The 27,683-nt window shown below is 30.5% G+C and overlaps 4 protein-coding genes and 2 long non-coding RNA genes across 8 annotated transcripts; 2 read left to right on the top strand and 4 right to left on the bottom strand.

Annotated features, from left to right (window-relative positions):
- Positions 1 to 6,516: 6,516 nt before the first annotated feature.
- LOC145184781 (protein phosphatase 1 regulatory subunit 27-like) lies at positions 6,517 to 7,447 on the bottom strand. Its single transcript, XM_080060542.2, has one exon. It carries the CDS (start codon positions 7,166 to 7,168, stop codon positions 6,701 to 6,703), a length of 468 nt encoding a protein of 155 aa, XP_079916668.2. The 5' UTR covers positions 7,169 to 7,447; the 3' UTR covers positions 6,517 to 6,700.
- Positions 7,448 to 8,500: 1,053 nt separating this feature from the next.
- Positions 8,501 to 9,511, top strand: LOC149885656 (uncharacterized). The gene is made up of 2 exons (XR_016453867.1): positions 8,501 to 8,709; positions 9,274 to 9,511. It is a non-coding gene; the product is annotated as an uncharacterized LOC149885656 (long non-coding RNA).
- Positions 9,512 to 10,859: 1,348 nt separating this feature from the next.
- On the bottom strand, positions 10,860 to 17,541 carry LOC149885655 (uncharacterized). Of its 2 annotated transcripts, XM_090093486.1 has the most exons (4): positions 17,409 to 17,541; positions 16,029 to 16,290; positions 12,753 to 12,791; positions 10,860 to 11,864 (listed from the first exon to the last, which is right to left on the bottom strand). In XM_090093486.1, the coding sequence occupies exons 2-4, from the start codon at positions 16,288 to 16,290 to the stop codon at positions 11,248 to 11,250; spliced, it is 918 nt and encodes a 305-aa protein (XP_089949612.1). In that variant the 5' UTR covers positions 17,409 to 17,541; the 3' UTR covers positions 10,860 to 11,247. The 2 variants fall into 2 exon arrangements, with proteins under 2 accessions (XP_089949612.1, XP_089949611.1); XM_090093485.1 differs by lacking the exon at positions 17,409 to 17,541 and having other exon boundaries at positions 16,029 to 17,305.
- Positions 17,542 to 17,593: 52 nt separating this feature from the next.
- Positions 17,594 to 24,404, top strand: LOC149885654 (uncharacterized). Of its 2 annotated transcripts, none has more exons than XR_016454301.1 (3): positions 17,594 to 17,846; positions 20,831 to 21,157; positions 23,464 to 24,404. It is a non-coding gene; the product is annotated as an uncharacterized LOC149885654 (long non-coding RNA). The 2 variants fall into 2 exon arrangements; XR_016454300.1 differs by having other exon boundaries at positions 23,456 to 24,404.
- A 289-nt stretch (positions 24,405 to 24,693) lies between these two features.
- Positions 24,694 to 26,099, bottom strand: LOC149885653 (uncharacterized). The gene is made up of 2 exons (XM_090093690.1): positions 25,955 to 26,099; positions 24,694 to 25,879 (listed from the first exon to the last, which is right to left on the bottom strand). Exons 1-2 carry the CDS (start codon positions 26,019 to 26,021, stop codon positions 24,756 to 24,758), a joined length of 1,191 nt encoding a protein of 396 aa, XP_089949816.1. The 5' UTR covers positions 26,022 to 26,099; the 3' UTR covers positions 24,694 to 24,755.
- On the bottom strand, positions 26,066 to 26,804 carry LOC149885652 (uncharacterized). The gene is made up of 2 exons (XM_090094234.1): positions 26,132 to 26,804; positions 26,066 to 26,079 (listed from the first exon to the last, which is right to left on the bottom strand). The coding sequence occupies exons 1-2, from the start codon at positions 26,802 to 26,804 to the stop codon at positions 26,066 to 26,068; spliced, it is 687 nt and encodes a 228-aa protein (XP_089950360.1).
- Positions 26,805 to 27,683: the final 879 nt, after the last annotated feature.

Here is a 27,683-nt window from a genome sequence, read left to right as displayed (position 1 = left end):
AACAAAAATTCTCCGTAATGCTTTCCAATAAGTGAGACTTATACCAGCGTAATATTTTCATTAATCAGGTGCCATCTGAATTGGTATACTGTTGCGGTTAAACAGGTACCAAATCTACTTCTAAATTAATTAGCTAGTTATTTTGAGATTATTTACATAAGGCAAGAAAGTGAATCAAAAAATTTCGAATCAACAAAAGCGACGTAAGACATCTACTGTTTCAGACGTAGGTTTGTGTGCAGTTGATATCTTAGAAGATTAACAAACATATTATTGTTAATTGTGTTAGTACCAGACCTCTTGAACGATTATGGTTTTGCTAATCAATAAATGAATAAATCCTAAAGCTTTTGCTCTGTAGAATCCAATTCTACAACGAAGAGATTTTTCAAGCTAAAAATGAGAATTCTTTTGTTAATTAATTGTTTCCATTGAGCTTCTTTTTTCAGTTTGGTCCTTGATTTTCAATTAGTCGACTTTTATTTTTATTCAAAGTACTTAACTATGTTGTTGTATTTTAAAACTTCATCAAGAATGGTTTCAAAGTAATAATAAAATAAGACTAATGCAAAAGGTGAGCCAAGCAAAATGGTATTATAATATTGAAATCTCATCTTTAAGTTAAAAACGTTAAGAAAAAATTAAAAGGTTGAGATAAAGCTAAATTTTAAAGTAAGGATCTTATATGAAAAGTTAAAATTATTTACTTATAAAAGTTTACATGTAAATAATTTTGTGCAAATGAATTTAACCTTTATGTTTAAAAAACTGGGACTAAGTTATAAAACCTCGTTCGCTTAGTTGCTTTTATTAAAAGTAAATAGAATACCATTCACAAGGATCAACAGATAGTCTGATTTTTGTTCAATTTTTGTAATTCCTATGATCAAATAAACGTTGTCTTTAGATATTTGATGTTGTCGTCAAAGTAATCTAAAGACCCAACACACAGTAGAAATAATCTAAAGACACAATAGAAATGCCTCACCAAATTTTATTCAAAAATATTGACTTAAAGATAATCACCCAAAAATCTAGAGGAAGAATTTGTTTACATACCAATATTCTCAGATCAGCTCAAAAAAACTATGCTCTCGCTTTGTTTTTTAGCTATTTTTATTATAGCTATTAAATACGTGGTGAGTAGATTTTAAAAGCCTCTGAGTGTCTCGTCAGAGCTTTAAAAGAAGCTAAACAAGAGTATCACAGGAAAAAGACAACTTGAAAATCCTCAATTTACCAGAAATTAATTTGTGACGAGTTTCATGAATGATGCCTTGGAAAATAGACTTTGTAGTTGTTAAGAAGAAGGCTATTATTATTATTATCATTAAATTTTAATGAACAACATGTTGCATTTAAAAAAGACTAAAAGTTAAAATCAGTTTGTCAAAATAAGAGTTAAAGGTTTTGTTTATTCCCTAAAAAATGCTGAGTGCACGCTGCAGAAATGAGATCAATGCCTCGCTATTAAATAATTAAAAGGTATTTTTGCTCAAGTTTGTTATGCAACAGAACGGAGAACCTTACCAGACACTCATTTACGGCTAAAACACAAAGTAGCTAACTGAAAAGAAAAACTGTAAAGAAAATTTTAAGCAGAGATAAATTTTTAACTTTATGAAGTTCCGCCCAAAATTTATTTATCCGATATTCAGGAAGCAGTTCAACAAAATCACGGGAGAAAAAGTCAATTTTCCTTTTAACCAATTGCGCTTTACTTTAAAGAAAAAATATTCCTTAAAAAAAAAAACTGTTGCCTCTCAGAAAATGTTGATCACGACACAGGATTTGTTCACGAAATTCAAGGAGATATAACAAGATGTATCTTCTTGAATAAATCCCCATTTGGTAGCATTGATGAAATTTTTAAAGTGGTTAGTGTCATAAGTAAGGTTAAAGCAACTAATTTAGTTTAATGTGTTCCTTTTGTAAAGAAAAGATAAATGGAAGTTGTTTTCAAAAGAAGAAATTGACCATACTTGAGCATAATTTGCATAATGATTTTACATCGTTTTCTACCTACTAGTTTAAAAAAGATATTTTATATAAAAATTAGCAATTACAAAATTACTGAAATATTTGATATTTTTTCCTACAAACAGAAAAACTGAGGAGATTCATCTCATGAATTAAAATATCAGTTACTTAGTCACAATCGAATGCTGGATTCGATTGTAACTTATGATGGATTTTGTCGGGTAAAGATTTCTGAAGAAATAAATGAACTTGACAAAAAAGTCAGATTCATACATTCCCATTGACCAGCTAAAAAACTCTTCTGGGCAAAAAGAGATGATGACGAGTTTTTTCATTTTGAAGTCATATGCAAATTTCCACTTTTATAACAGTATGAGATGATACCTACAGTATGAGATGGTACCTACAGTATGAGATGATACCTACAGTATGAGATGGCACCTACAGTATGAGATGGTACCTACATATTCAGATAGTACCTACAAGAGTTGATTTGAACTTAAAAAGCATCAGCAATTAGACAAAAATTGAATTTTTAAACTGCACTTTGAAGATCTGAACAATTTTTATTTACTTTTTGTTTATATTTACTTCTTTACTTATGATCTTATTTTTTTAATTTTATTGTTTTTTAATATTCAAATCAATAGTGTTTAGTTTTTTAGCATAAGTCGAATTTTTTTGGAATTTTATGCAATAATTTTTACAACTTTTGTTTCTCAATTTCTATATATAGCATATATTTCCGATCTTAAATCTTTTCAAACATTCTTAAAAAATAAGAAAAAACCAAAATAAACATAGTTTTTCAAAACCCTTTACCTTTCTTAGCATATTTTTTCCTTTAAAACATTTATTTTAGTTTTTAAATATAAAGTACGCGATTTTTTAGACTTTGATTAAGTATTAGAGAAGCAAAAAATGAATACAGTTTTTTCGGATTGACCTTTTTGATGGATTTGATGGATTTTGATGGTCTTATTTTATTTTAACTCCAAATCTCTGTAATCTGAGAATCAATATTTTCTAATAAAAAAAAATAATAATAATAATAACAAAATAAAAACAAGGAATTTCTACTGATTCCAGAGACTTGAGAGTGTCGTTTTTGAGTTCCATGAGCAATATTAGGATGATTCTCCAAATTATCCTCAACATATAAATTGGTCAAAGTTGCTTCAATAACTGCAAAAATTTGAATCAAGAGCGGTGTATTTATTTCAAACTTTCGCAATTTGTTTTGTATATTTAGGATGCCGAAAAAAAAAATTTTTAATGGCTTGACATGAAAATACCCGTAAGATAAAAACTCTTCAAAACTCATCACTTGATCGTTTTAAAAATCATTTAAAAATCATGCAAGAATTCTTCCCTGCTTTTTTTTCTTTAATAATTAACTGGGTTTTGTATTGTACACGTTTATAATCATTATCTTCCTCATTTAACAACGGTTTCATGACAACAAATTGTTTTTTCTTTTTATTTAGCGTAACAAAAGTCGTAATAAATAGTCACGCTTTTTAAACAATAGAGATAATCTGTATTTGGTCTGTCTTTTAATGAATGGCGTTTATTTATGATGACTTAGTGGTTGAGACAGTGTGCAAACCCTCAATGTGAAGAATGAAGGTGAATTAAATGTTCAAAAACAACAAAATGCTTAAAGCAGCGACTGGTACTACACCGGAGGCATGTTGAAGGATTAAAAAATGTAGGATGTGAATAAAAATAAAATATCCCGCGTTTCAGAGCTGATTTTTTTTAAAAAATAAGAAAACTCACTGTTTTTTTACTTTATCTTTAAATTTGAATAACCGAAAAATTAATACCGAATAAAATTTATTATCCCTAAAGATATATCTTAAAAATGTGTTCAAACTAAAAAACCAAATAAAATTAAGTTTACTTGAACAAAACTAAAGTAATTGTTTGCAAGTCCTTTTTTAAAAAAAGGCCAGCCCTTTTGAATAAATAATAAAACACTTTACCAGGATTTAAACAGTTTCTTTTTTGTGGGCGCTATGAAGTGATTACAATCGCAATATGATGCCTCATTTCGCAAAGGTGATGCCTCATTTCGCAAAAGCAACTTACTTCGAACAACAGAATGGAGCAATCATTTTTTGTTAGTCAATAAATTAAAAAGAAAGGAACTTTTGTTTATGTTAAAGTCAAATCATTAACATAGAAATTGAAGAAAATAATTTTACTTAAGAATTATTGATAAATAAAATTTAAGGTAGCAAGTGTCACAATTCCCCCACAATAGATCCCAACAAAAATTAAATTTATTTTAAAAAAAATTAGCAACTTAGACTTTAATTAGATAAACGATTTGGAAATTAATTTTTAAAATTTCATTCAGCTTTTTAGATTTTAGAATATTGTTTTTTTGAACCATAGTATTTTAGATTTCCTAACTGCCCCATAAAAATTGCATTTCTTTATTTTCATTTGTTACACAATCATGCTTTTAAAGGAATTAGAACATATATATATATATATATATATATATATATATATATATATATATATATATATATATATATATACTCAAATACCTTTAAAAACATGATCAAAATCTTTTTAAATATAATTTGTAAAAACATAAAACGTGATTTTTAACTTTTAATAAAGATTTTGAATTTTCAGCAAAATTAACTTCATGTTTTATAAAAAATTAATAAATATAATCCAATTTTACTTAAAATTGCATCAAACTAATTATAATACTCATGGGTAATAATACTCATAACTTTTGCCTTGAACTAAAATCAATTGCTTCTTGTTGAACTCTTTTTGAAAATTTAGTTGTAATGTCTTACAACTTCAACTATTTTATTTTAAGGCGATACCTTAATATTTTTTTAACAAGAGGAAAAATGGGGGGGGGGGGGGCTAGTTTTATAAAAAGAACTTATTTTTTGTACGAAGAAATTTGAAAATTTTAACATCCAAAGCTAATCGCATCTAGTAGAACAGATTTTCGGGCCAGGAATGTAGATGGTTCATATGCGTATTAAAAAGGCTACTCGTGATCTATCCTCTTAATTATGCCCCTTAACTTTGCCATTTATCTGCATCGATTATTATCATAGTAAGCAAAAAGCCGAAAGATGAGAGATTTTAGAAATAGGAGCTTCTTAACCGGATGTGAACATTACTTCTACAACTGTGCCCAAATACAGCTTACCACTAATACGTCCGAACTGTATGACAGTTTGTAAAACTGTTTAAACCTTGCCTCAAAAAAGGGAAATAATTTTGTCTTAAATGCTACCAAGAAATCAAACACGAGAAAAAATTTTGATGCACACATGTATCATGCGTGTAAATTTAATATCATTTTTTAATATCTTTGGGATGCGATAAAAAAAAAAAAAAAAAAAATTTCATTAAAAAATCCTTTAAACTTTATGAACGAACTTCTCATTTAATGCTCATTTTTCATGGACCATAATTTAATTTTATGATAGTTAAAAGCAATAGTTTTTACTATTTGCTATTTGTTAATATCAAATCAAAAATCATTTTGTAAACATTCTCGTCTCTCTGCTTGTAAAAGAAGAATATAAAGTTTTTGATACACTTTAAGAAAGCCATGAATCTCTGTTGCATTTCTCTTCGTAAAGTGAGGACTCTGATATAAATATCAAGAATAGAATAACATCTGAATAATCAAGAATAGAATAACATCTGAATAATCAAGAATAGATTACTTCTGAGTGAATAATAGTTTTAACAAACTACTTAACACAGCTGGAGAATAAAAAAACCGAGAAGGGATGCATGAATGCAACTTGCATAACGCATGCGTATAACACAAACTACATTTATAACAGTTTCTAGCATTGTCATAAATTACCTCATCGTTATCGGCATAAGAAAGGATGATGTTACAAGTTCATTCACACCTATGGCTGTGATTGGTTAACGACATGAAAAATTTCGTAAAAACCAATATTTAAAGATAAAGCTGCACTTAAGTAATCAAATAGGAGATAAAACTCTGTAAAACTATTTTCTTTTTAAGATACTCTACATATTTTTATGCATGTCAGTGCGATTCATCATGAACATTTTCGCACAATTAAAGTTTCTCGCTTCAAAAACGTTAATGCCTCTCGCGATGCTTATTCCTCCCATTAAACCATTTTTACGAAAACTTTCTGGCCTAAGTTGACAAAAATTTTGTCAATGCCTAGTTTTTAGTGTTTTGGCACGGATTGTTTTTGGCACACAACAAGGTTAAAGTCCCATTTTTATGAATCCAAAAAAAACAACAATCACTTTTTCTTAAATTGATATTCAAAACGTTTGCGGCCGAAAAATCCACAAAAATTAAAAGAACGTAAAATAATTTCAAAAATTATTTTGTAAATTTAATGTTTGTTAAAATTTGGGTATTTTTTACACCACGATTTTTTTGTTATGAACGTTGAGTTTTTTATTTATTGTATTCGATCACTTTTTTAAAAAAAATTGTGCGCATGCGTAAAAACAAATTTCTCAACAACTGGATAAATACACGTGAAATTAAAATTAAAATTAATTAAATATTTCAATAAATAAAAATCACTATATATATAAACGTAATAACTAACTTTGAGTATACATTTCTCGTTTTATTATAATGATAATCAAATTTCAACCGTATTTCGATCGATTACTATGTTTGTTCTGATTATAAATGGATTATATATTATAAATATTAATCAATTTAGGTCGTTTTTAATCCATCTTTAATTTCAACGTCCTTGGCTCCTTTCATTATCAAGTATTCAGATACCTCAAAATTGCAGCTACTCACTGCAAGACTTAAGGGCGTTTTCCCGTCTTTAGTTGGCAGAGCAATATCTGCGCCGGCTTCGACTAAAAGTTTAACAATCTCTAAATTTCCTCCAGTGCATGCGCGGTGAAGAACAGTAATACCGTGCGCTCCTATTCCATTTAAATTTGTGGCCCCAGCTTCTAACAAAGTGCGCACGCATTCTATATCCTCAATCATGATAGCGTTATGCATTTGGCAGTCATATCCAGGTATAGATGGCGAGCGAGATACTCTATTATGCAGTTCACCCAAACCTTTATCCTCGATTACCAACGGGGTTTTGGAATGCAATGACTGCGCTTTCTTTTTTAACCTATACTGCTGGCGAGGGTCTACTATTCCTGCAACTTGAGTCATTTTATATAAGAAAGACCCTAAGCAATTAAAATAAGCACCATACAGCGAAAATCTTTTGCCACAAGCAAATATGAAGATTTCTAGTGCACCTCGTAAACAACGTTGATTACACCGTAAAGCATGTGCAATTTATACCCAGTTTAAAATATTCAGAAATTTAAGTCTCTGTTTCCAAAAGAATGACGCGTAAAGTAAACTCTTAAGTGATGAACGCTCTTAACATAACAGCGACTGTTGTTTGTTTTTATCTAAAAGTGCAGTCAAGTTTCTCTCTGTGGGTTTTTTTCCTTTCTCTCTTTAGAAATAGAATTTACAGGATGAAATAAGCATGTTAAATAAATAATCTGTTGGGTAGATTCTCAGTTGGAATTGAATGGTAAGTTCAGTCTGATATTAAAAGAAAAAAAAAACAAAAAAAAAAACACAAAAATTTGCACATCATTCTTTCTATTCACGTAGAATTTTAGATAAACAAATCAAGAGTGCAGATTTAACAAAGAGGAGGTTTTTTTCACGTCAGGCTATGACAGCTTTCACTTCTAACACCAATTGTCTAATCCTCCTTAATATTCCATTTCAAAAACGTGCTGTTTGCCAAATAGCTTGCAAGAAGAAGCAAATAGCACACGGCAAAGCTAAAATGAACACTATAAAATTGAGTTGATGAATGAAATTTTTGAAGCAGCCATAATTCGTTAAAGCTTTCTACTTTCCCAATTTTCTTAAAGGTCGTTCCTTTTAATCGTCTTTAAATATTTGTACAAGTTACAGTGTTATTTACAACCTACCACTAACTGCAAGAGCTTCTTTTTTTTCTGACAGGCTTATTTTTCATTCATTTTACTCGTTTCCTACTAAGAAACAGAAATGTGTGTCGTAAATTTAAACATATCTTAAATACATTTTAAATGTTTTAAGTTCAGCGGTTCTTTTCATTTCGGAAATTATCTGACCTTTCTAAGCTCAAGAAAACAAAAGGAAACAAATTAGTTGAGCTATCGAGCAACAAATTAGTTGAGCTATCGAGAATGAAAGCATGAAGCGGTTCCTGACCCTGCTTCAGTAACTTTATTTGGTACTCCATTGATTAGTATATTTTTTATTGTCGACTTGATAACTTTTAATTACATTTATTTTAAAAGATTCTCAAGCTAAGATTAAATTTATTGATTTTACACCATTAAAATCACCATCTCGAAAGCACATTTCTAAATGAAGCAAGCGTATTATGCATAATTTAAGTTTCTTCTCGTTGTAATCGTCAATATTTTAAACAAAAAACTAAAAATTAAATCATTAAACATAAAAGTATTTTGCAGAACTACTTGAAAATATAACATAAAAGATAACATCATAAAGTATTTTTTTTGTTGTTTTTTTTTGTTTTATGTTGTCACATTTGGTGTTGTGCATGTTCCATATTGCGACAGAATGACACGTATGGCATTCAAAGCATTTATTTTGCTGGTATCTAAAGTTTCATGTTTAATGATTGTTTCAACACATCCACTAAAATACACGAGGTTTACTTTATCAGCAAAGTAAGTATATCAAAGATTTATGAAAGGAAATGCCACTTAATTTGTAAAAATAAGAAACAATTGATTCCCTTGAGTATTTGTGACGTATTTGATAAAAGATTGATATCAGTAAGTTAGGAGATGAAGAAGTGAAAAAGGTAGAAAAGTACACATTCGATAGAAATAAGTTATACGGATCTGATCCAATCAAAAGTATTACTCCAATCAATCACACTAAAAATTCAATGCTCTTTGCTTGTTCTTCTTCCAGCCACGAATTTCAATTGCGTCCGAGTTTGGCTCACTCAGGTCATAGTCACTTTGAAAGTGAGAATGATCGTTTATCGAATCGACAAATACATTATTTAAGAAAATTTCTTTCGACTAGCGTTAGTAGCTTTTTATGCGAGGAAAAAGAAAATAGTTTTTAATTTCATTAAGTTCTAAAAAATTCACTTTAATAAATTGAGTTATCCAAATTTTTGTAGAAACAGCTGTATACAAATTTTTCGCATAATTTCTGTAAAAAGTTTCCGATTAATGTCTTCATATATTTACACCATTTTTTTAAATTTGTTATATAAGGTTTATTCGTGATTATCCGAACTTGTACGGAATCATCCGAGCTGGTATAGAATTATCCGAACTTGTACGGAATCATCCGAGCTCGTATAGAATTATCCGAACTTGCTCGTAGTTGAAAATATACTTCATTAATCACTTTAATTCATATTTTTTTAAATAAGCCAAAAATATATGAAATTATTTGATAATGTGATCATATTTAATTTTATTGCTTTGCTTTTTGTTGTTGTTTTTGTTATTATTAAAAACACAAGATAAAATTACTTTCACTGGAGGTTTATTATATTTATATTAATATTGAAGTTTAATTTAATTTCGAGAAAAACAATATTTCGAGACCACCATGTTATATCTTTTATTTGCCGCATTGAAGTTTGGCAATAAATATGTCAAGTGGTATTCAGGTCGAATCAATTGGTATCTAGGCCCAGCAATTAAACATTGATGATCAAAATATTCTTTTAACAACTTTTTTAACACCAAAAAAAAAACCGGTTAAAAGCTCATGAAGACTTTTTGATGGTATAAAGTTAGGTCGGCAAAAATTGTAAAAAACTAATATATTAAACGACAAACTGAACATTAAAGTGAGTTTGTGTGACCAGCAAACTAATGCAAATACTTTTATTAGCAAGTCCACCTGAACATCCTACAATAACCTGTTTTGGTCAGCAAAATCTCATTATCAGTGAAATCTTGAATAAAATACATAGCGACAACAGCGAAGAAAAAATATGTTCCTTTTCCTATTTCCTTTTCTTTAGTCACAAAGACTCAATTCAAAATTATAACAATCAGTGTGCTGGCCACTCTTTATCTTGGTCACCAGTTTGAAGATTGAGATAATACTAATGATCGAGTTTTACAAATTTTAGAATATCTCATTTATGACTAAATTCTTCATAAGCATTGTTGATTTTTTGAGAAAAGAAAAAAAACAAATTTTTTCGTGGGAATTATTTTTTTGGGACCAGAGGCCCGAAGGGTCTATGGATTCACTCCTCATTTTACCTTTTCGTTCAACCAGTGGTATTTGTAGCTTACTCATGTTGACAATATAGTCCACATATGTACAAATATATGAGCAAGAAAAAAATAGCTGCTTATAGGTGAGAAATTTAGAAATGTAAGCAGTGGCCCTCTAGTATCTATGCCCAAACGTAGGGGTTGGAACTCATAAAGTTGATTCTAAATTGACTGTAAATGTGAGTCTAAAGTTGACTATAGGTTTGAGTCTAAATGAGAGACGGTGAAATGAGTGCGTGCATACTCGCACATACAAGAGCCCACCAATTGTTTTCTGTTCTAAAAAAATTTTTGCTTTTTTTACACCCATATACATTATACCGCCTTGTGTTTCCCCTAACCTCCCCCAATAAGGGTTAACTGAATTAGCACTTGTGCATGCACTCACGTTATGAAAGCAAAGACAAGCTTTTCAACATAAGCTAAAAGGATCCGCCTGTTTACGTGCTATGAGGCAATCCCCATAGGATTTGGTTGTGAATCACCTGTGAGATAGATAGGAAGCACCGAAATCGGAAGATTTTACACGAGTTTTAACTATCCATAAATTCACAAGACAGTAATTTATTCGGCCATTTATTATTCAATATACAAAATACACATTTTTACATAACAAATAAATTATTGAAAAATTAATGACTGATTCATTACCATTTAAATTTAAATTTAAATGGAATATTGTCTAAGGGAATGCGGTAGTGATAAAAGTCGGGAGTGACGAGAGCATCGGTGTTGATATTGAGCGAATTTCGCTCAATATCAACATTGATGCTCTCGTCACTCCCGACGTTTATCACAACCGCATTCCATTAATATTGTCCTGTTTTCAGAATATTTTAGGGCAGATTTTCATAATTTTTGTAAATGCAAAAAATTCGATAATTTTACCTAAAATGTTTTAAAAAATTTAAAAAAAATCAACATGTTTAAAATTATTAAAAAAATCAACTATTTTTTGGAGAGTTCATCAATAAAACTACGAATTTTTAAAGCTACATCCATCCGTCTAAGTTCCTTTCTCTCACAAGATTTTTTTAAATCTTCCAACTTTAAGGTAGGGTAGACCTGTCGGATTTTATGCAATAACTCTTTAGTTGGGCTAAAGCTATTGGGGACAAGTCTTGTTGCATCAATTCTTCTTATCTCTTCGGGTAAAAAGTCTGGAAATGTGCCTGCTATATCACGCCAGTCAGCAATACCTCTTCCATAAACTTCATCGGCTAATTCTCTTAGTTCTCTGTCCTCAAGATCTCTAAGAGTAGAATCATTCTTTTTAAGGACATCGGAGGCATATACATCGATGTCATTCCTTCCGCAACTTTTGCAACGACTCACAAAGTCCTTCACCGTTAACTTTGGATATTTTTGAGTAAGTATGGTCAAAAACGAATGAGCTGGGTTACCTCCTCCAAAATAAAAACGATGTAGATTTTTTACATACTTCTGCATTACATTATCATTTTCAAAAGCAACAGCGGCGAAATCTTCCCAGCCATTGTCAGTATCTAACAAATCAGCAATCTTTCCAATTTGACTATAACTTAGATCTGAAACTGTAGGAGCACCTGGAAAAACCAATACGAGAGTTATTTTCACTTGAGGAGTAATAATCAATTTCACATATTTTAAAAAGTTCTCATTTAAAAAAGAAAAAATACGAAAATTTGACGCTGCAACACTTTTCAAACTCTAATCTGTGCTCGAAATATCCTAAATCACATTTATATATCTCTATAAATACATAAAAGCCCCATTTAATCCCTCCTAACAATTTATACTTTTTTGAATCCGAAAAAGATTCACGTAGCGAATAAATCTGCCGAAAGAGCTATAAAACTTATCAAGATTATTCCAAAGTGTGTGTAGATAAAGCACTTCTAATTTTTAAATTTCCTTTTCAGGCAAGATTATGGACTCCCCTTAAAACTGACCCTGCCTCCCTAAGTGCAGGCCTATATTTACTAAGAACAACTAACTTGAGCAACAACACTTTAAGAAAAATCATAGAATCTTTATTGGGTTTACAGAGAAAAAAATTTTTAAAAGACTTGGAGGGGTGGCATTGAGGGGTTACATTTCACTTAACCATTTTTGATTTTTTCATTTTCATAATGTACACATTGAAACACACCAGGGTTCAAGTAACAACCTCCAAAAATCAAAAAAATCTAAGGATATGACAGGAGTTAGTATATAAATACCATTATGAAAAATATTTACATGCAACATAAGTGCTGCTGTATAAAGTTGTCTTTAGATAACACGCTTCTCTGCTATAAAAACACTCAGAATAATAAGTCATCCTGTTTTTGCTTCATATTATAATGTTTAAATCAAACTAAAATAATACAAAATGTTTCACTCCTTTTTGAAGAAAATCAAAATTACCTACAAAACATTTTTTATTTATTTACATTTATTGTAGAAAAAGCAGGCAAAATGCAATAACTTACCAGATGAACTTCTGTCTTCAATATTTCCATCAACTTTATCTGCATAAAGGTAAAAAAAAAAAAAAAAAAAAATTATGCTCAAATTTTCATTTTATTAATTTTTTTTTCATGGAAAAAAGCTTAAATAAAATATGTTTTTATTAACAACAGTACAGCTCAATGTAACATGATCATACAGAAAATAAATTTTATCTTTGAGAAACCTAAATAATCTTCCTTGATCAATCAAAAAACAAATTGGTATAACTCCTTTTACAAATCTATCAAAACAAGTCAAATTTCAAATCTGTTAACCATTTTCTGTTTGATCATTTTACAAATATTGTCTTTGTAACTCAACAACTAAATTCAAACTTTTTAGAGAACATTTATTTATGTAAACATTTTTAAATTTCTGCTACTTACAACTTTCTTGCTCTACATTCAGTTAAATATTTTGTTTTTAATATTGTTATTAAATTGAGGAGCACAAAACAGGAAATGCAATAACTCACAAAAAGGAAGGAGGTAAACAGGGGGGTGACCTATCAAAATCAATTTTTAAATACTGGGAGCTTCTAGGAGCTTCTAACCAAGGTTAACTTCTGATAGAAGTTAACCTTGATAGAAGGCGCAATCTTTAAAATCAAGAATTACAAAAGAATGCAGACAAAATATACTCGTGTTGTAAATAACCACAAAAGAGGTGAAGAAAAAGATTTTTTCTCTTTGAAATGTTCGTCCAACTTTGCTTCCTTTTCAAAATTGATACACTTTCATAATATTTGGCAATCATAGTATTTGGCAGATTTATATCTGAAATTTATAAAAATATCATCAAGTTCTTTAATGGCTTCTTCTGACACATTTTCTTTCTATTCAACAAAACCAAGTGAAATCTCTCATTTTCACTTCTTCTTTTTCTCTTTTTCTTAAAGTCAGTTTTGAGCCCATCAAAAATGTTACCAAATCTCACAGTGTGCCATATAAAAATTGCTAAATGTCAGCAAATCTCACAGTGTGCCATATAAAAATTGCTAAATGTCAGCAAGTCTCACAGTGTGCCATATAAATTGCTAAAACCTACTTCTACCAACTTTTGATTTTTCTTTTTTTTTTATAACAGTTTTTATAACAGTCGGTTGCCTTAAATACTTATCATAACAGTAAAAACTGTTTTACAAGTTCTAAAATATCCATGCATAATCAATTCCAATATCTGTCTCCATAGTGAATATCTGTCTCCATAGTGAGGGTTTTAACATAATGCTTAGCTTAAAAACTGCACTGCTTCGTCATCATTTCTAAAAGACATGCAGCCTATTTACATGACTGTAATTAAAAGTAAAAAAAGCAAGGGAATATATGTGTGTGTGTGTGTGTGTGTGTGTGTGTATGTGTGTGTGTGTGTGTGTATTAATGTTTTCTCTTTGCAACCTGTAAATCTATAATTATATTTCTTATTAGTCAAACAGTTATTGCCCTCGTTTTCATTATCAACCTTACTTTTAAAACTTTGATTGTTTTAAAATAAAGTTAAATGGGATGTACTAAAAGAAACAGCATATCACAAGCTGAACAGCAAATAAGTGACAATAAAGGAGAAAATACAATACAATTATATCAAAGAAAAATATATGCATTTGATGATGTGCATAATGTTCCTCCTTCCCACTTTGATCCCTAAAAAAACCCTAGTACAAATTACATCAGCTAGAATACAGTGCTCAACAACCTATTGTGCCTTTTCTTTTAGATTTATTAGCTGTAAACACCAGTGAAACTTATGTTGGTGAAGAAGACAAAAAAAAGAACATGTTGAAGCAATCATTTCTGAATTTGTGCCTGAGATTCCACTACTGCTTCACTAGGATGGGACAATCTTTTCTAAAATATTTCAAGTCTGTGGTGTTGAACATCTGTGCTTGTTGAGTGATGGTCTGGATAGGCACCTTGGAATCACAAAACAAACCTCTGAGACAGGACAAAATAAATTTCAATATTTAATTTTGTAGAACCAAGGAAACTTACTGAAAAGTTCAAGCATTAAGCTTTGATGAATTATCTGTCAATACTGGCCATCTCAATGGTGTGCACATTTTAAAAGAAATAAAAATTGCTAGAGAGCTCCTGTGGTTACTATGCTGTCATCATGTCATGAAAATGACTTTGACCAATATATCAAAGTGCACCATCAAGCTTTCCATACATTCTAATCTTTAAAAACTTTAAAACCCAACCCCTGCTTGCGGCAGTGTAATATGTGAAAACTTTCAAAAACTTGAAGTAAAACCAGGAACTTAAGCCTTTCACCAATCAACCCTTAGATTTCTCAAGAACCTTACGAAAAAGAATCACACTCAATAGTTAGAGATCAGAGATAACTATCCAGAACTCATCAAACTAACAATGTTTGTCCTTGGTAGTTCCTCATAAACAATTTACTGGAGAGCTCCTCAAGTACGCTAGATAAGCTACTGTATCCCAACAAGATACACCTCTTGTGATCAGCATGATAAACTCAATCTTACAAAGAAGGAAGAAACTCAGACTCACCATTTTTTCCAGTCTGTTACTCTTCTTTATAGTGAGGCTCAGGCAAAACCATTACTTGTCACTGAGGCTCCATACAGAAATTTGCAATCCAACACTTTCACTACTCTAATGCCTCAAAAAATGATAAATCTATTCTAACACTTCCACTAAAGACATTGAGTAAAATTGAAGATTAAAAGCAAGGAAGAGAGAGGAGTCAGCTCAGTTAAGTGGTGAACAACATAGCTGTTAGTGACATGGTGTTAATTGAAGACTTCAACACACTCATCACAAACATTGAAGAAAAGCAGCCCCTTCAATAAATGGCAGAAGCAAATAGAAAAGCTGTTCCCAAATAAACTAAAAAGAAGTCTGGTATTGATGGAGGTTTGCTATCTATAATCTAGAGAATATTTAACAAGCTGAAGATTGAATATCACTGGTCTAGGACATTGTTTGATGAGATGTTACAAACTGCAAACTCTTATTTTAGCCTCACAACACTTTTTAAGCAGTCTTTAATTGAAAGTTAAATTTAAATTTTTTATATGTGTGTGGACCACCCTAACGATCATTGATTGCTTTCATAACCCTGTTATAAACATTTGTATCACGCAATGTTTACAAAACATCTCATTATTATCACAAGCTCTTTTAACCCTAAACAATTTAACAAAGCGTAACCAAACTACAGTAAATGTTCATAAAGAAAAGTAATAAATAAATTCAACTTAACATTTTGAAAAGCATAACAAGTCTTACCTCCAAAAACTTTAGAAATTATATCATTACGATACAGACTTTTCAATATTTTTTTTACATTAGTAGCTGTATACTCCTCTGGGCTTCTCTGAGACCAATGACGAAAAACACGGTGAGCTCGATCTTCAAGATTTCTTTCTTCTTCTTGTATTGTGAAGATTAGAGTTTTAGGTAATGGGATAGCTTCTGCAAAAGCCTCCCAGCATTCAACCAGAGCGCTAGCAAGTTTATTCTTTGTTTGATTATTTATTTCATCACTCATCTAAATTTATAAAATACTAATGCCTTTTTTACATTTGAAATTTGGACTTTTAAATGGCTTAAGTTTTAATGATGCTCTTCATGTTAAATTTAATAATAATGCCTACTGACATCCTTCTCATATTCATTACTTATTACAATGAATTGCATTTTTATTCCTTCAAAACATTTATTTGTATAGATTTTTTGCCTTAAACTAAATAAACTCCAACATAAATATTATAACAACATTGAATTTTACAGCATCTATAAGAAACAGGAGAGTATACATTCAAACAAAGCATTAAATGTTAAAAGTTGATTCAATGAAATAAAAATTATTTAACATTTGTTGTACCAAGTGAAAGTTATAACAATTCTTCATCATCAGGCTTTGTATATTTTAAACCTATGGTTTAGTTCAACAGTATTGATAGTGCTGAATCATGATAAATATTAATGCAAACATAACAGTATGCAAATATCCTATCACACTATTAAGTTTAGTAGCTTTTTCTTAGTTTTTTTAAAGTTTTTCTCTCTTTTGAATAATAAAAATAGCAATGTTTTACAAAAGTAAATGTAATAATAAAGTTAACTTTGGTTATTGAAAAAAGTTTTGTATGTAAATGACAAGTGAACTATGGATTACTGGATCTGTTTTGCACTATTCAAGTCTTACTGAAAAATGACATACTTTATTGAATTTTGAATAACTAGTTCTGATATATATCCTATTGAGTTGGTAAAAAAAACCACATCTAGAAGGAGACTCCTCTCTTGATGTGATCTGTCATACAAATAAAAGATTTGGCTTTAATAAAGTTCTATATTTTGTAAATTTTTCATAATCTAATCATTCGATTAAGAAGCCTAAAATTGTATAACTGCTGTATGAATTGTTTACTGAGCTCTGTTAAAATAATACAACTCAGACTTTTCTTCTAGCATTGATGTTTTAATGTTTCCTTACTTTGATAATGCAACATGATATCAAAATTAAAAGAATGATTTCCAAAGTGGTTGAATTAAGAAAAAGAAAAGAAATAACCAATGTGAATTTAGAAATAACAATTGTGAATTTAGCAATAAAAATTCAAAACATCATTTGTATTTCAAACTAGTATAACAACGACTTACAAAAAATATGAGCACTTTTTTCAAAGTAAATTTACAGCCGTTCTCAATCACTTTAATAGTAGCTCCTGCTTTTGTTTTTCACATAATGTATATAAGAAAAAGGGCTTACACAACTTGTACATCTTCATACAAAGAAGAATTTGGCTCTAAATAATTTATTCTCACATTACACTTGTTGGCGTTGATACACAAAGATTACCAGAGATTTCAGAAGAAAGGTTACACAAAATGTTTTTGCTAGCATAAAGAAACTTTTTGAATTAGCTAACCAGCAAGATAACATAGAAAGTGTTCAGTAATACCATATTCATAAGAAATAGTCAAGTCACTTGGGCCGTAATATCTGGATTTTCCTAATAATCATGCAATAAACTTGAAATTTGTCAGACGGCTAGGAACTGAGTGCACAAAAAATGGAAACGCACAAAGAACTTTAAGGTAAATTTGATAAAGAAGCATTATTTTTTTCTTTGGAGAATGATATTCTTTTTAAAAATGAAAATTTTGTTAGAGATGTTGATGCTTTGGAGTTGGAGTTGTCTAGTGAACAAATTAAAAGCACATTTCAGGCGCGGATACAGGAATTTGTGTGGCCAAATTTTATTTTTACGGTTTAAATTTCGATAAAAGATCGATATTTTAATATTTTTTCCAATGATATATTAAAAATAACTAGAATGTGGCTGCCGTTAAATTTAAACTATATGGCCATTGCCACAATGCACAGTAGGTCAGAATTCACTTTTACTGGACAAAATTTGTAACTAATTTAATATTAGAGCTATACTCACTAAAATTAGTATGAGTACTAATATGATGTCTGAGCTTTTTATAGAGGTAATATTTTTTATTTCGTTGCTATGGATACCTTTATTTTGCTTAGTAACAACCTCTTTTTTTTTATCTGCAGATATTTTATAAGTGCTATATTCACTAAATTCGGCATGAGTACCAATAAGAGATCACACTTCTTACAAAAGTGATAATTTTTTAAACTTAGTTGCTATGGGTACTTGTATTGCTTAGTTACCGGATACTTTCCTTAGTTACAAAGTGGTAAATTGATATTTAAATATTTTATCGGATTTCGACCACGTCTACTTGCAGTTGGTTCATTGTCTTTTTTTTTGACAATAAAATATTCATTAAGCCAGTTCACAAACTTCTTTTCAAAATAAAAGTTTGCAGATTTCAACTTTTTTTTTTATACAAGTAAACAAATCGTTGAACAGCATGACTAAAATCATCGTCTTTAAAATCAGCAAATTTTGGCTGAAAAAATTTTAATATATCTTCAGTATTATTTTGTTTTGAAATACTAAGATTGTTTTTTTGGAGAAAATTATGAATGTCTAAGTTTAATAAAACCATATCTAAATTATTATTGTAACAAGTATTTTGTATTTAAAAGTTTAATGTTATAATATATATGCCGCCTGGACTACTAATACTTGTTAGTAATTAAGTTACTACAAGTGTTAGTAATCAAAATTAAAAGTAATTAAATCACTGTTAGTGTAAGTAATTAAATTACTAACAACTACCGAAAATACGTTGTTGTTATGCTATGCAAAGTAAGGTATCCATAGTAACAAAAAAAATTAACCTCATAAGAATTGTGAATCTCATTTTAACACATACCCCCAATATTGTGTATTTAGCGCGAGTAAAATACTGTTAAAACAACGTTTATGTAAAAATGAGTTGTTGCTATGCAAAATTTTGTACCATAGCAAGCAAGTTAAAATATATAAAATCTAAACGGGGATTTAAGGGGACGAGCAATCAATTAAAACTTGATTTAAGCATCATGTAGCTCAAATAAATATAAGACAACACGTGGCAAATTGTGGTTATTATTACTTATAGTGCGGCAAAAAATAAATTTCTTAAGGAACTTATTTTTTAAATCTGTCATTTTCAAAGTATAACTGAGATAACATGCTATGAAAAATTTATTTCACACATTGGTTTTTCTTATCTCTAAATACTCTAGAATAACATGTACTAATTTTTTGTTTCAAAAACGTAGATGTAATTGAAATATAACACAACGTTGATGTCACCGTTAATTACTTATATAAAATTTTTTTTTTTTTTAACTTCAATATTCAAATGCTTAGAGTCCTGGTAATTAAGGGATTTAATATAAATAAATTAACAATAAATTTCTCCTAATATATATAGATACTAAAATTAAAGTATTCCTCTAGATTTAACAATATAAAGTCCTAAACCACCTATTCTTCTTAATGAATTTAAAAATCTGCTTGATAAAAGCATTACTACCTTAATCAACAACGAATGCTAACCTGATTTGTGTGATGAGTTAAGGATCAATCATACAATGATTTTAGATACTTCATAACAAATTCTATCTCTATTAGAGACAGTAAACAACTGGTTTTAAAGCTGATGATGATGCTGAAAGTTTTTATCCTAAGTTTTACAAAAATGTTAATCAAGGAATTTTTTTTAGCAATCTGACTAAAAAATCAACTTGACTCCTTGGCTATGAACTATGCAATCATGTTTTAGCATTTCTTACAAACTCACTTTACAATACTTCTTTTTTAAATTTAAATAGTTTATCACCATGATTTTTATGAAAGTTGTTTTATTTGTTTTCAGCAGCACAAGCACAAAAACATTTTTATGAAAGTTGTTTTATTTGTTTTCAGCAGCACAAGGAGACATAAGGGGAATTTTTTTTGAATTACTTGAAAAGTCAACTTTTCATATCAATACATTTTTCAGAGTTGGTCCATTTTCTGCGTGCTATACGTGTTGTACTCTCCCTTAATATTTTGTTTGATTCATTGACATTCTGACAGTCACCTGCAATTGAGTGAAATAAAAGTTGATTTCAAATGACATTATCATTGAAACCAAAATCAAACAAGGTAATCCTTCTTTTGTTCTACCAATTGATCGTTGTTGTCCAAAGTAATTTTCTAAAGGATCCTGACAAAGCCTTTCAGTTAATACTTAACTTACATTGTTGTTAATTAAAAACTTGACAAAAATTTGACAATAACACAATTAACTGTGATTTTTAAACCTTCATGAGTTTGCCAAGTAATAAACAAATTACTTCTCTCACTTATTGAAAAATTTTCAGATCTTAATTCAATAGAAAAAAGCCAATCAGAAAGATAGGGGAAGTGGGGGGGGGGGGGGGCATAACCGCATATGGAGGCATAACCGTTTTTCAACATTTTCCTTTGAAAAATGTTACCTGATATGGCAAAAAGCATACCATGCGTCTGTAAATTTGTTTCCTTCATTTCGATTATGTCAAAAAGAACGCCTGTTGCGTTTCCAGAAAGTTGTACATAATAATGTCTATTTTGATAAAAATGTTATATTTACATCATACTTTTCCAGACCTTTTTTTTTGATTAAGCAATATTTATTTTTAGTGTGAAACATATTTGTTATCAGCATTATTTCATCAAGTAAAAACCGTTTTTGACATCGGCATAACTTAATGAGCAACCTATGAAACTGCATTCTTTCTAAAAACTGTCCTCTGGGGTAGAACCGCATAGACGCACAGGAGGCACAACCGCATACTTTTGATATTTGTCATCGTTAGATAATTATGAATGACAATAATCACAATCGTCACACTTGAATGCTTCACGTAAAAACTTAAATAGAAATAGTTTTGTTTTGAAATGTCGGAAATAAGATCTCGTATTTTTTTATTTAATTTTTATAACTGAGTTTTTGATTAAAATTTAAAGGTAAGAGTATAAATCGATATCTTTTTATATTAAACACAACATATAATAATCACCAGATATACATAAATATAATATTTATGTATATCTGTTGATTATCATATATTGTAGGTATATAATTATGCATTTTCTAATTTAAATATATATACCTATATATATATATATATATATATATATATATATATATATATATATATATATATATATATAATATATATATATAAGCCTAATTCACTAAGCCTAATTTTTGTGTTATAAGATTTTCAAAAACCGTTTTATTTTTTTCTTATTTGTAGCAATATAAAACTTAATGATGTGTTTATCGAAATACATTGTTAAAAAAACGCATGCCGTTTTTATTTTCATACTCTATTAATCTAAACGTTATGGGGGCTGTTATGCCCCCACTTCCTCTACTTTAAAAATGTTTCTTTTAGCCATGTAAATCGAACATCATTTGTGTCAGAAAATGGTTCCAAAAAAGAGTTGAATTTTAATATACAATCATTTGTATTCCAAACATTTAAGCAATAAAAAAAATCATTAAAATATTTTCAAAATTGTGCTGTCCCAGCTGTATCTGATATTGCATAGATTTTCAATGCAGTACTACATGAATCGCCTAAAACTTGTGCAGTTAAATGAACGTTCATAGCTGAAAATGGAGTTGTTTTGATGTGCTCAACAGTTAGCTTTGGACATAATGTAATTGACATTTTAAATATTCATAAAATAAATCAGAAGTACGGGACCATAAAATAAAGGGTTATTTTTTTGCAGCTATCTTTTTGGCAACACTGGTTTTGACATCACGCGTGCATTGTGTCTTGTGTCATTATCAAACTTGTTCATTTTGGTCTATAATTTAACCATGAATCGACTTACGAACGAACAACGCTTGCAAATTATTGAATTTTACTAACAAAGTTAATGCTCGGTTAAGAGAATGCATCGCGCACTTCTTCCAATTTATGAGCAGTTTAGTCGGCAAAGTTGGAGGAAGATCCACACTTATCGAAAAATTGTGTTCAGCGACGAAGCTCATTTCTGGTTGAATGGATACGTTAACAAGCAAAATTGCTGCATTTGGAGTGAAGACCATCCAGAAGCATTGCAAGAGCTACTAATGCATCCCGAAAAAGTCACTGTTTGGTGTGGATTATGGCCCGGTGGCATCATCGGGCCGTACTTCTTCAAAGACGACAATGGCCGGAAGGTTACTGTGAATGGAGAGCGCTACCGTGCAATGATTACAAACATTTTTTTGCCCAAAATGGAAGAGCTGAACTTGGCTGACATGTGGTTTCAACAAGACGGTGAGACGGTGACAAGGATATCCTGCTTTGAACTATCAAGTTGTCATTGATGCTGATGGAAAGTTTAGAGATGTTGTTGCAAAGTATCCTGGATTGTGCCATGATGTCTTTATCTTTTCTAATTCTGCATTAAAACAGACAATAGAATATGATCCAAATTCAGGTTTCCTTTTTGCAGACTCAGGATATAGGTTGTCACCAGTCACGATTACACCATTTGATCAGCCAACTACACCAGAGGAAATATACTTCAATAAAGTTCACCGTCAGGTACGTAGTGATGTTGAGCAAACGATTGGACGTCTCAAAAACCATTGGAGGTGTTTGCAAAAAAGTGATGGAACACTTCAGTACAACCCAACAACTTGCTGCAAAATAACTTTTAATTGCACTTTACTGGAAAACCTTTGCATTTCCTTAGGATTAGAAATTCCAGATGACATTAACTTTGAGGATAATGGTGAAGATAATGTACATGGTGTTCAACCTAAATTAACTCAAACCAACCAAAATTGACTTGGTATTTTAAGAAGAACTTTAATAAAAAAACTATATGTTTGCAAGTCGAAGGCAATGATATGTTGTTAAAATGTTGCATGGGTGCCCACAGGATATTTTGTTTTAGATATGACACTTTTAGGCATATAAGCTTAAGTATGTTCATGTTTATGTCAAATGAGATTGATTTGCAAATATAAAGAAGTGATTGGAGTCTGAGAACAAGAATACACCAAAAGGTTTGCCCCACTACACCAAATGTCAAGGCAATGTATAAATGATTAAATAGCATTATCAGACCCGGGCGCCAAGCTTGAAGGGGCGCCGGACGACATAAATTTTTTTTTTTTTTTTTACATTAAATAGAAAAAATTTTAATGACTAACAATGTGAAACCTGCTTATTTTTTGTATTTAAGGTTTAAACTTTAGTAATCGGAATAAAAATGCACGAATTGTAAAAATATCACAAAATAACATTCAATTAGATTTATAGGTAGCATTAGAATCTATGAGCGAAAAAGTATGCTGACCTCGTTTTCGTCTGCTAAACCTGAGAAAGTGAAATCAAAAATCTTTTACTTGTGCCCCGTTTTTTATTCTCTCATAATTTCTTTGAAGTCTAATTAGAATGTAAGCGACTTAAACGGATTAGAGGCTCTTGGTCGCAGATTTTTCAAAAGTCTGTAGCTGTAGCTGGATCCCTAGGATTCGAAACTGAACTCGCTACTAAAAGAAAACGTAAACCGAAGCGCTTTCACGATGAGGCATCAAACACAGCCCATTTCCATGACAACCAAAAGAGGGAATTCGAATAGAACATTTTAAATATTGGTTTGGATAGTCTGATTCAGCAGATTAATTCAAGATTTATGGCGAGCAGGATGGTTGGCAATATGTTTTCATTATCTGGTTGGATAATGATGATCTTTCCATTCAAGAAACCAAATGTTGATTCAAATGTCAGTTTTGATTAGTGAATCATTACTATTCTACTGCTTTATCCAGAGAATTAATAGTAACACAGAAATACAATGTGTTGTGTCAGAAATTGATAATTGCTGGATTCGCAAAACTTTAAATTTTGAAATTCCTTGGCTTGAAAACGGGCACCATTCTCCAATTTTGACCCGGGCGCCGTTGACGCTTTCGAAAGCCCTGAATCTGAACCCCTATTTTCCTCTTTTTTCTATGAAACTGAATGTAAGGTTTGCAACATTGCTTAATATTATTCCATTTATTGTTTTAGTAGTTAAATGCCTTAAATTATGTGCTAATTTTTTAAGCAAAAAAGAGTGTAGATAACTTGCTTTATCTAATTAGGAACAAATTTATTTTTTGTTAATAATAACTCATAAATTCAGTTATTTTATAACTTGATAACGGCTTGTTATTTTATCAGTTTACGTTTCTTTACCTAATAATTTTATTTTTTTGTTACAGAAGTTATAGAGTAAAATGGGGTCAAATGAAATAGTTAAGAACTTTAATGAATTTTTTTTTAAGAGAAAAAAGTTTTTAATTTTTTTTTTTTTAAAGTTGTAGAGGAATTTGAGCTGAATTTAAATATATACAAATCAAGTAAAAAAAGTTTTTAGTTTTTTAAGAAACTTTATTTAATTGAAAAAAAAATTTATTTCATTCTACCCCACATTCGGGGAGAATGAAATACGCAAATCAATATGTAGTTAAAACAACACTTAATTAAAAAAAACAAAAAGCAACCAATAATAACAATTTAAAAAACAACCAATAATAGCAATTAAAAACAACCAAATAAAAAAAACTTTATTTTTGTGATGATATTAAGTCATAAAGAGGTACTAGAGGTTGAACTGAATTGTCACTTGTGCGGCACTTTTTGGTGCAATAAAACTCAGCGCCTTTTACATATCGCTTTGGTATGCATGTTTGACAAAGCCAAGCCTTGCATTTTGAATTTTCACATTGATACCATTCCATGTATTGACTTGTTGAAGCTTCGCCTAAAACTTTACGGCACTTTTTACATTTCACTTGGTTTGCAGCTGTTATTGTTGTTGGAGTTGCTGTTGTTGCTTGATTTATTTGCAGCTCGTCATTAAAGCTTAGCTTACGTTGTTTTTTAGCTTGCTTTGCTGCTTTTTTGCTCTCAGCATCTTTCAATCTTTCGAGTATTTCAGGCTTACTAAGACACTCCCCATCGAACCTTGGTACATCTACATTTTTTCGTTTTTTTGTATCAACGTGTTGGATACAAAACATTTGTTGCAAAGCTGCTGCAAGCGATTGGGTCGATTGCAATTGTTTTTCAACCTCTTTTTGAATTTCCTTTTGAATAGCCGGAGTTACTAGACTATTGAAGGTTGTTTGCGGGCGAGTTGGCTTTGGAGGTGACTTTGAAGCTGATGCTATGCAACAAATGCTGATGCTAGATGTTGTTGATATAGATTCAGATAGCAGTGGCTGAGATGGTGTAGTTCCTGGTGCTGGTAGTGGTTGTGGTACTTTCATAGATTCTGGTGGTTGAGATGATGAAGGCTCAGGTTGAGATGACGGTGTTTCAAACGTATTAGCAATTTGCAATTTTGACTGATCGATTTTACTGATGTCGAGTGGAAACAAGCCAGTATTCTGAAATCCACAAACTATTTTGGTGCGCGTAAAAACCTCACCAGAGCTAAAAAGTTTTGCTTGCAGTTGGCTAAAACATTCTTTTGATAAGTTACTGAACTTTGTCTCTGCATAAAATTGTTGAAGTAATTTGCGCCAAACTCTTTTGACATGACAATAAACACCGACATCTAGTGGCTGCAGAATGTGTGACGAATGAGCTGGTAAGCAAATTAACAAGATATTGTTTTTGATACAAGTAAGTACGATCCGATAGGTGACATGTGTCACATGTCCATCTACGACTAAAATATGAATGCCTATAATTGGATAACTATAATTAGATTTATTTAATTAAGTAATTAACTGATTAAAGTAAAGATTAAACTAATTACCTGGAATTTTTTTAATGGCAGGAACATACACGCCAGTGAGCCAATTCATAAATTGCTTATCTTCCATCCATCCGGATGGAGATATGGCGTAAACGGCATCGTCTGGACCACTTAAGCACCAATTTCTGTACAGGCGTTTTTTTGATTTAAAAATAATATATGGAGCAAGGCGATTACCAGCAGCATTAATGCAATTTCCAACTGTGTAATGGATTTTTTCATTGTTGCCAACCAATTTCAATGGACGTTTTGCACCACGCCGGCAAACTATATGTTGCTTAACTTGATCACCAGAAAATCCAATTTCATCAAAATTCCACAAATGGCATGAAGTACTTTCATTGATTCCTGCTTCGTTGAATGCTTTTTGCAGTGTGTTGAAATACTTTGCAACTATTTCTTGTGTGCAAGAAGCGGCTCTGAAGGATGAAATATTGCCTATGGCCCTGATGCTTAACTTATGACTCCACCGGTTTATGAAAAGCTTATACCAATCTCTCCCTGGTGTACCATTAGAAAACAAATGAGATTGACCTTGGTGTTGCAAATAGTCGGTAACAAGTGTGATGACGTCATTGTAAGTTCTACCAAAGCCCCAATCGGATAATTTGATTAGGATATCTACCAAAGTTGATTCAAGTTGTTGCGACAATCTCGTGTTTGAACCACTCCCAATTGTTTCACCTATGCCGTGGACACGCCTGTGAAGAGTTGCTACTGGTATGTTGAATGATTTAGCAGTTTTGTTAAGTGAAAATTCACCGCTTTGTACTTTAGCCACTGCAAGCGCAACTTGCTCTTCGGTGTATGGTTTTCCTTTTTTCTTTGAGAGCAACTTGTTTCGAGGCATATTTTATATTAGAATAGATTTAACACGAATTGATTTAAAATTTATACAAAAAAATTCATAGACATTAATTGGTCACTTGAGATTTAATTAATAAAAGCCGCATTTAACAAGTGAGCAATTTGCGTATTTCATTCAACCCCACATGTCTCCGTTTTCGTTTTTTTCTCATAACTTTTTTCCCTGAATAGCAAACTTCATTTTGAAAAAAGATTCTTGACCAGCGTAAAAAGTTCTACCAGTAAACATATTAAGTTCACTAGTATCAAATTTAATTTCCGAGAGTTTTATGTCCATTTTTCAAAAAAAGAAAAAAAATATCATCATGCATTCGAAAACTTAGCAAATTATCAAAAAAACTTTTTTTTTTAAATTAAAATTTGATATCATCTTATTCAGAAAAAAATCCTCTGCAACATGATCAAAAAATATTTGCAAAAAGTTTATTCAATAATTAATTAAGAACAAAAGAATAAGCATAGTCATAACTATTTCATTCTGCCCTCTATTTCATTCTACCCTGTTTTACTATATGAATTCATCTTCAGAAAAATATGCTTTGATAAAGGTAATTACGGAAACATTAATAACTTATGCATACCACAGTAAGCTTCGCTACCGAGAACTTTATAATTTATGCAAACCGTATTTGGCGTCAATAATTTCTTTTGTATATATAAGCAATTTTTAAAAAACAGTTCTGTTGCGAATGACGCGTAAGATAATTTATATAATAAATTTACCGAAAACTACAGCCGAGAATATTGAGGAAATATAACCGAGTAAAATAAAACCGAGACTCATTTTTATTACATTTATCTTTGGCGCAACCGAACCATAATTTATTTATAAATTTTTATTACTTTTTAGTGAACACGACTG

The sequence above is a fragment of the Hydra viridissima genome, unplaced genomic scaffold, assembly GCF_058129835.1.
Source record: "Hydra viridissima isolate aposymbiotic clone 2 unplaced genomic scaffold, HvirCarnegie_v1 scaffold_7, whole genome shotgun sequence".
NCBI classification, from domain to species: Eukaryota; Metazoa; Cnidaria; class Hydrozoa; order Anthoathecata; family Hydridae; genus Hydra; species Hydra viridissima.
This window is presented reverse-complemented; position numbering and strand designations above follow the sequence as displayed.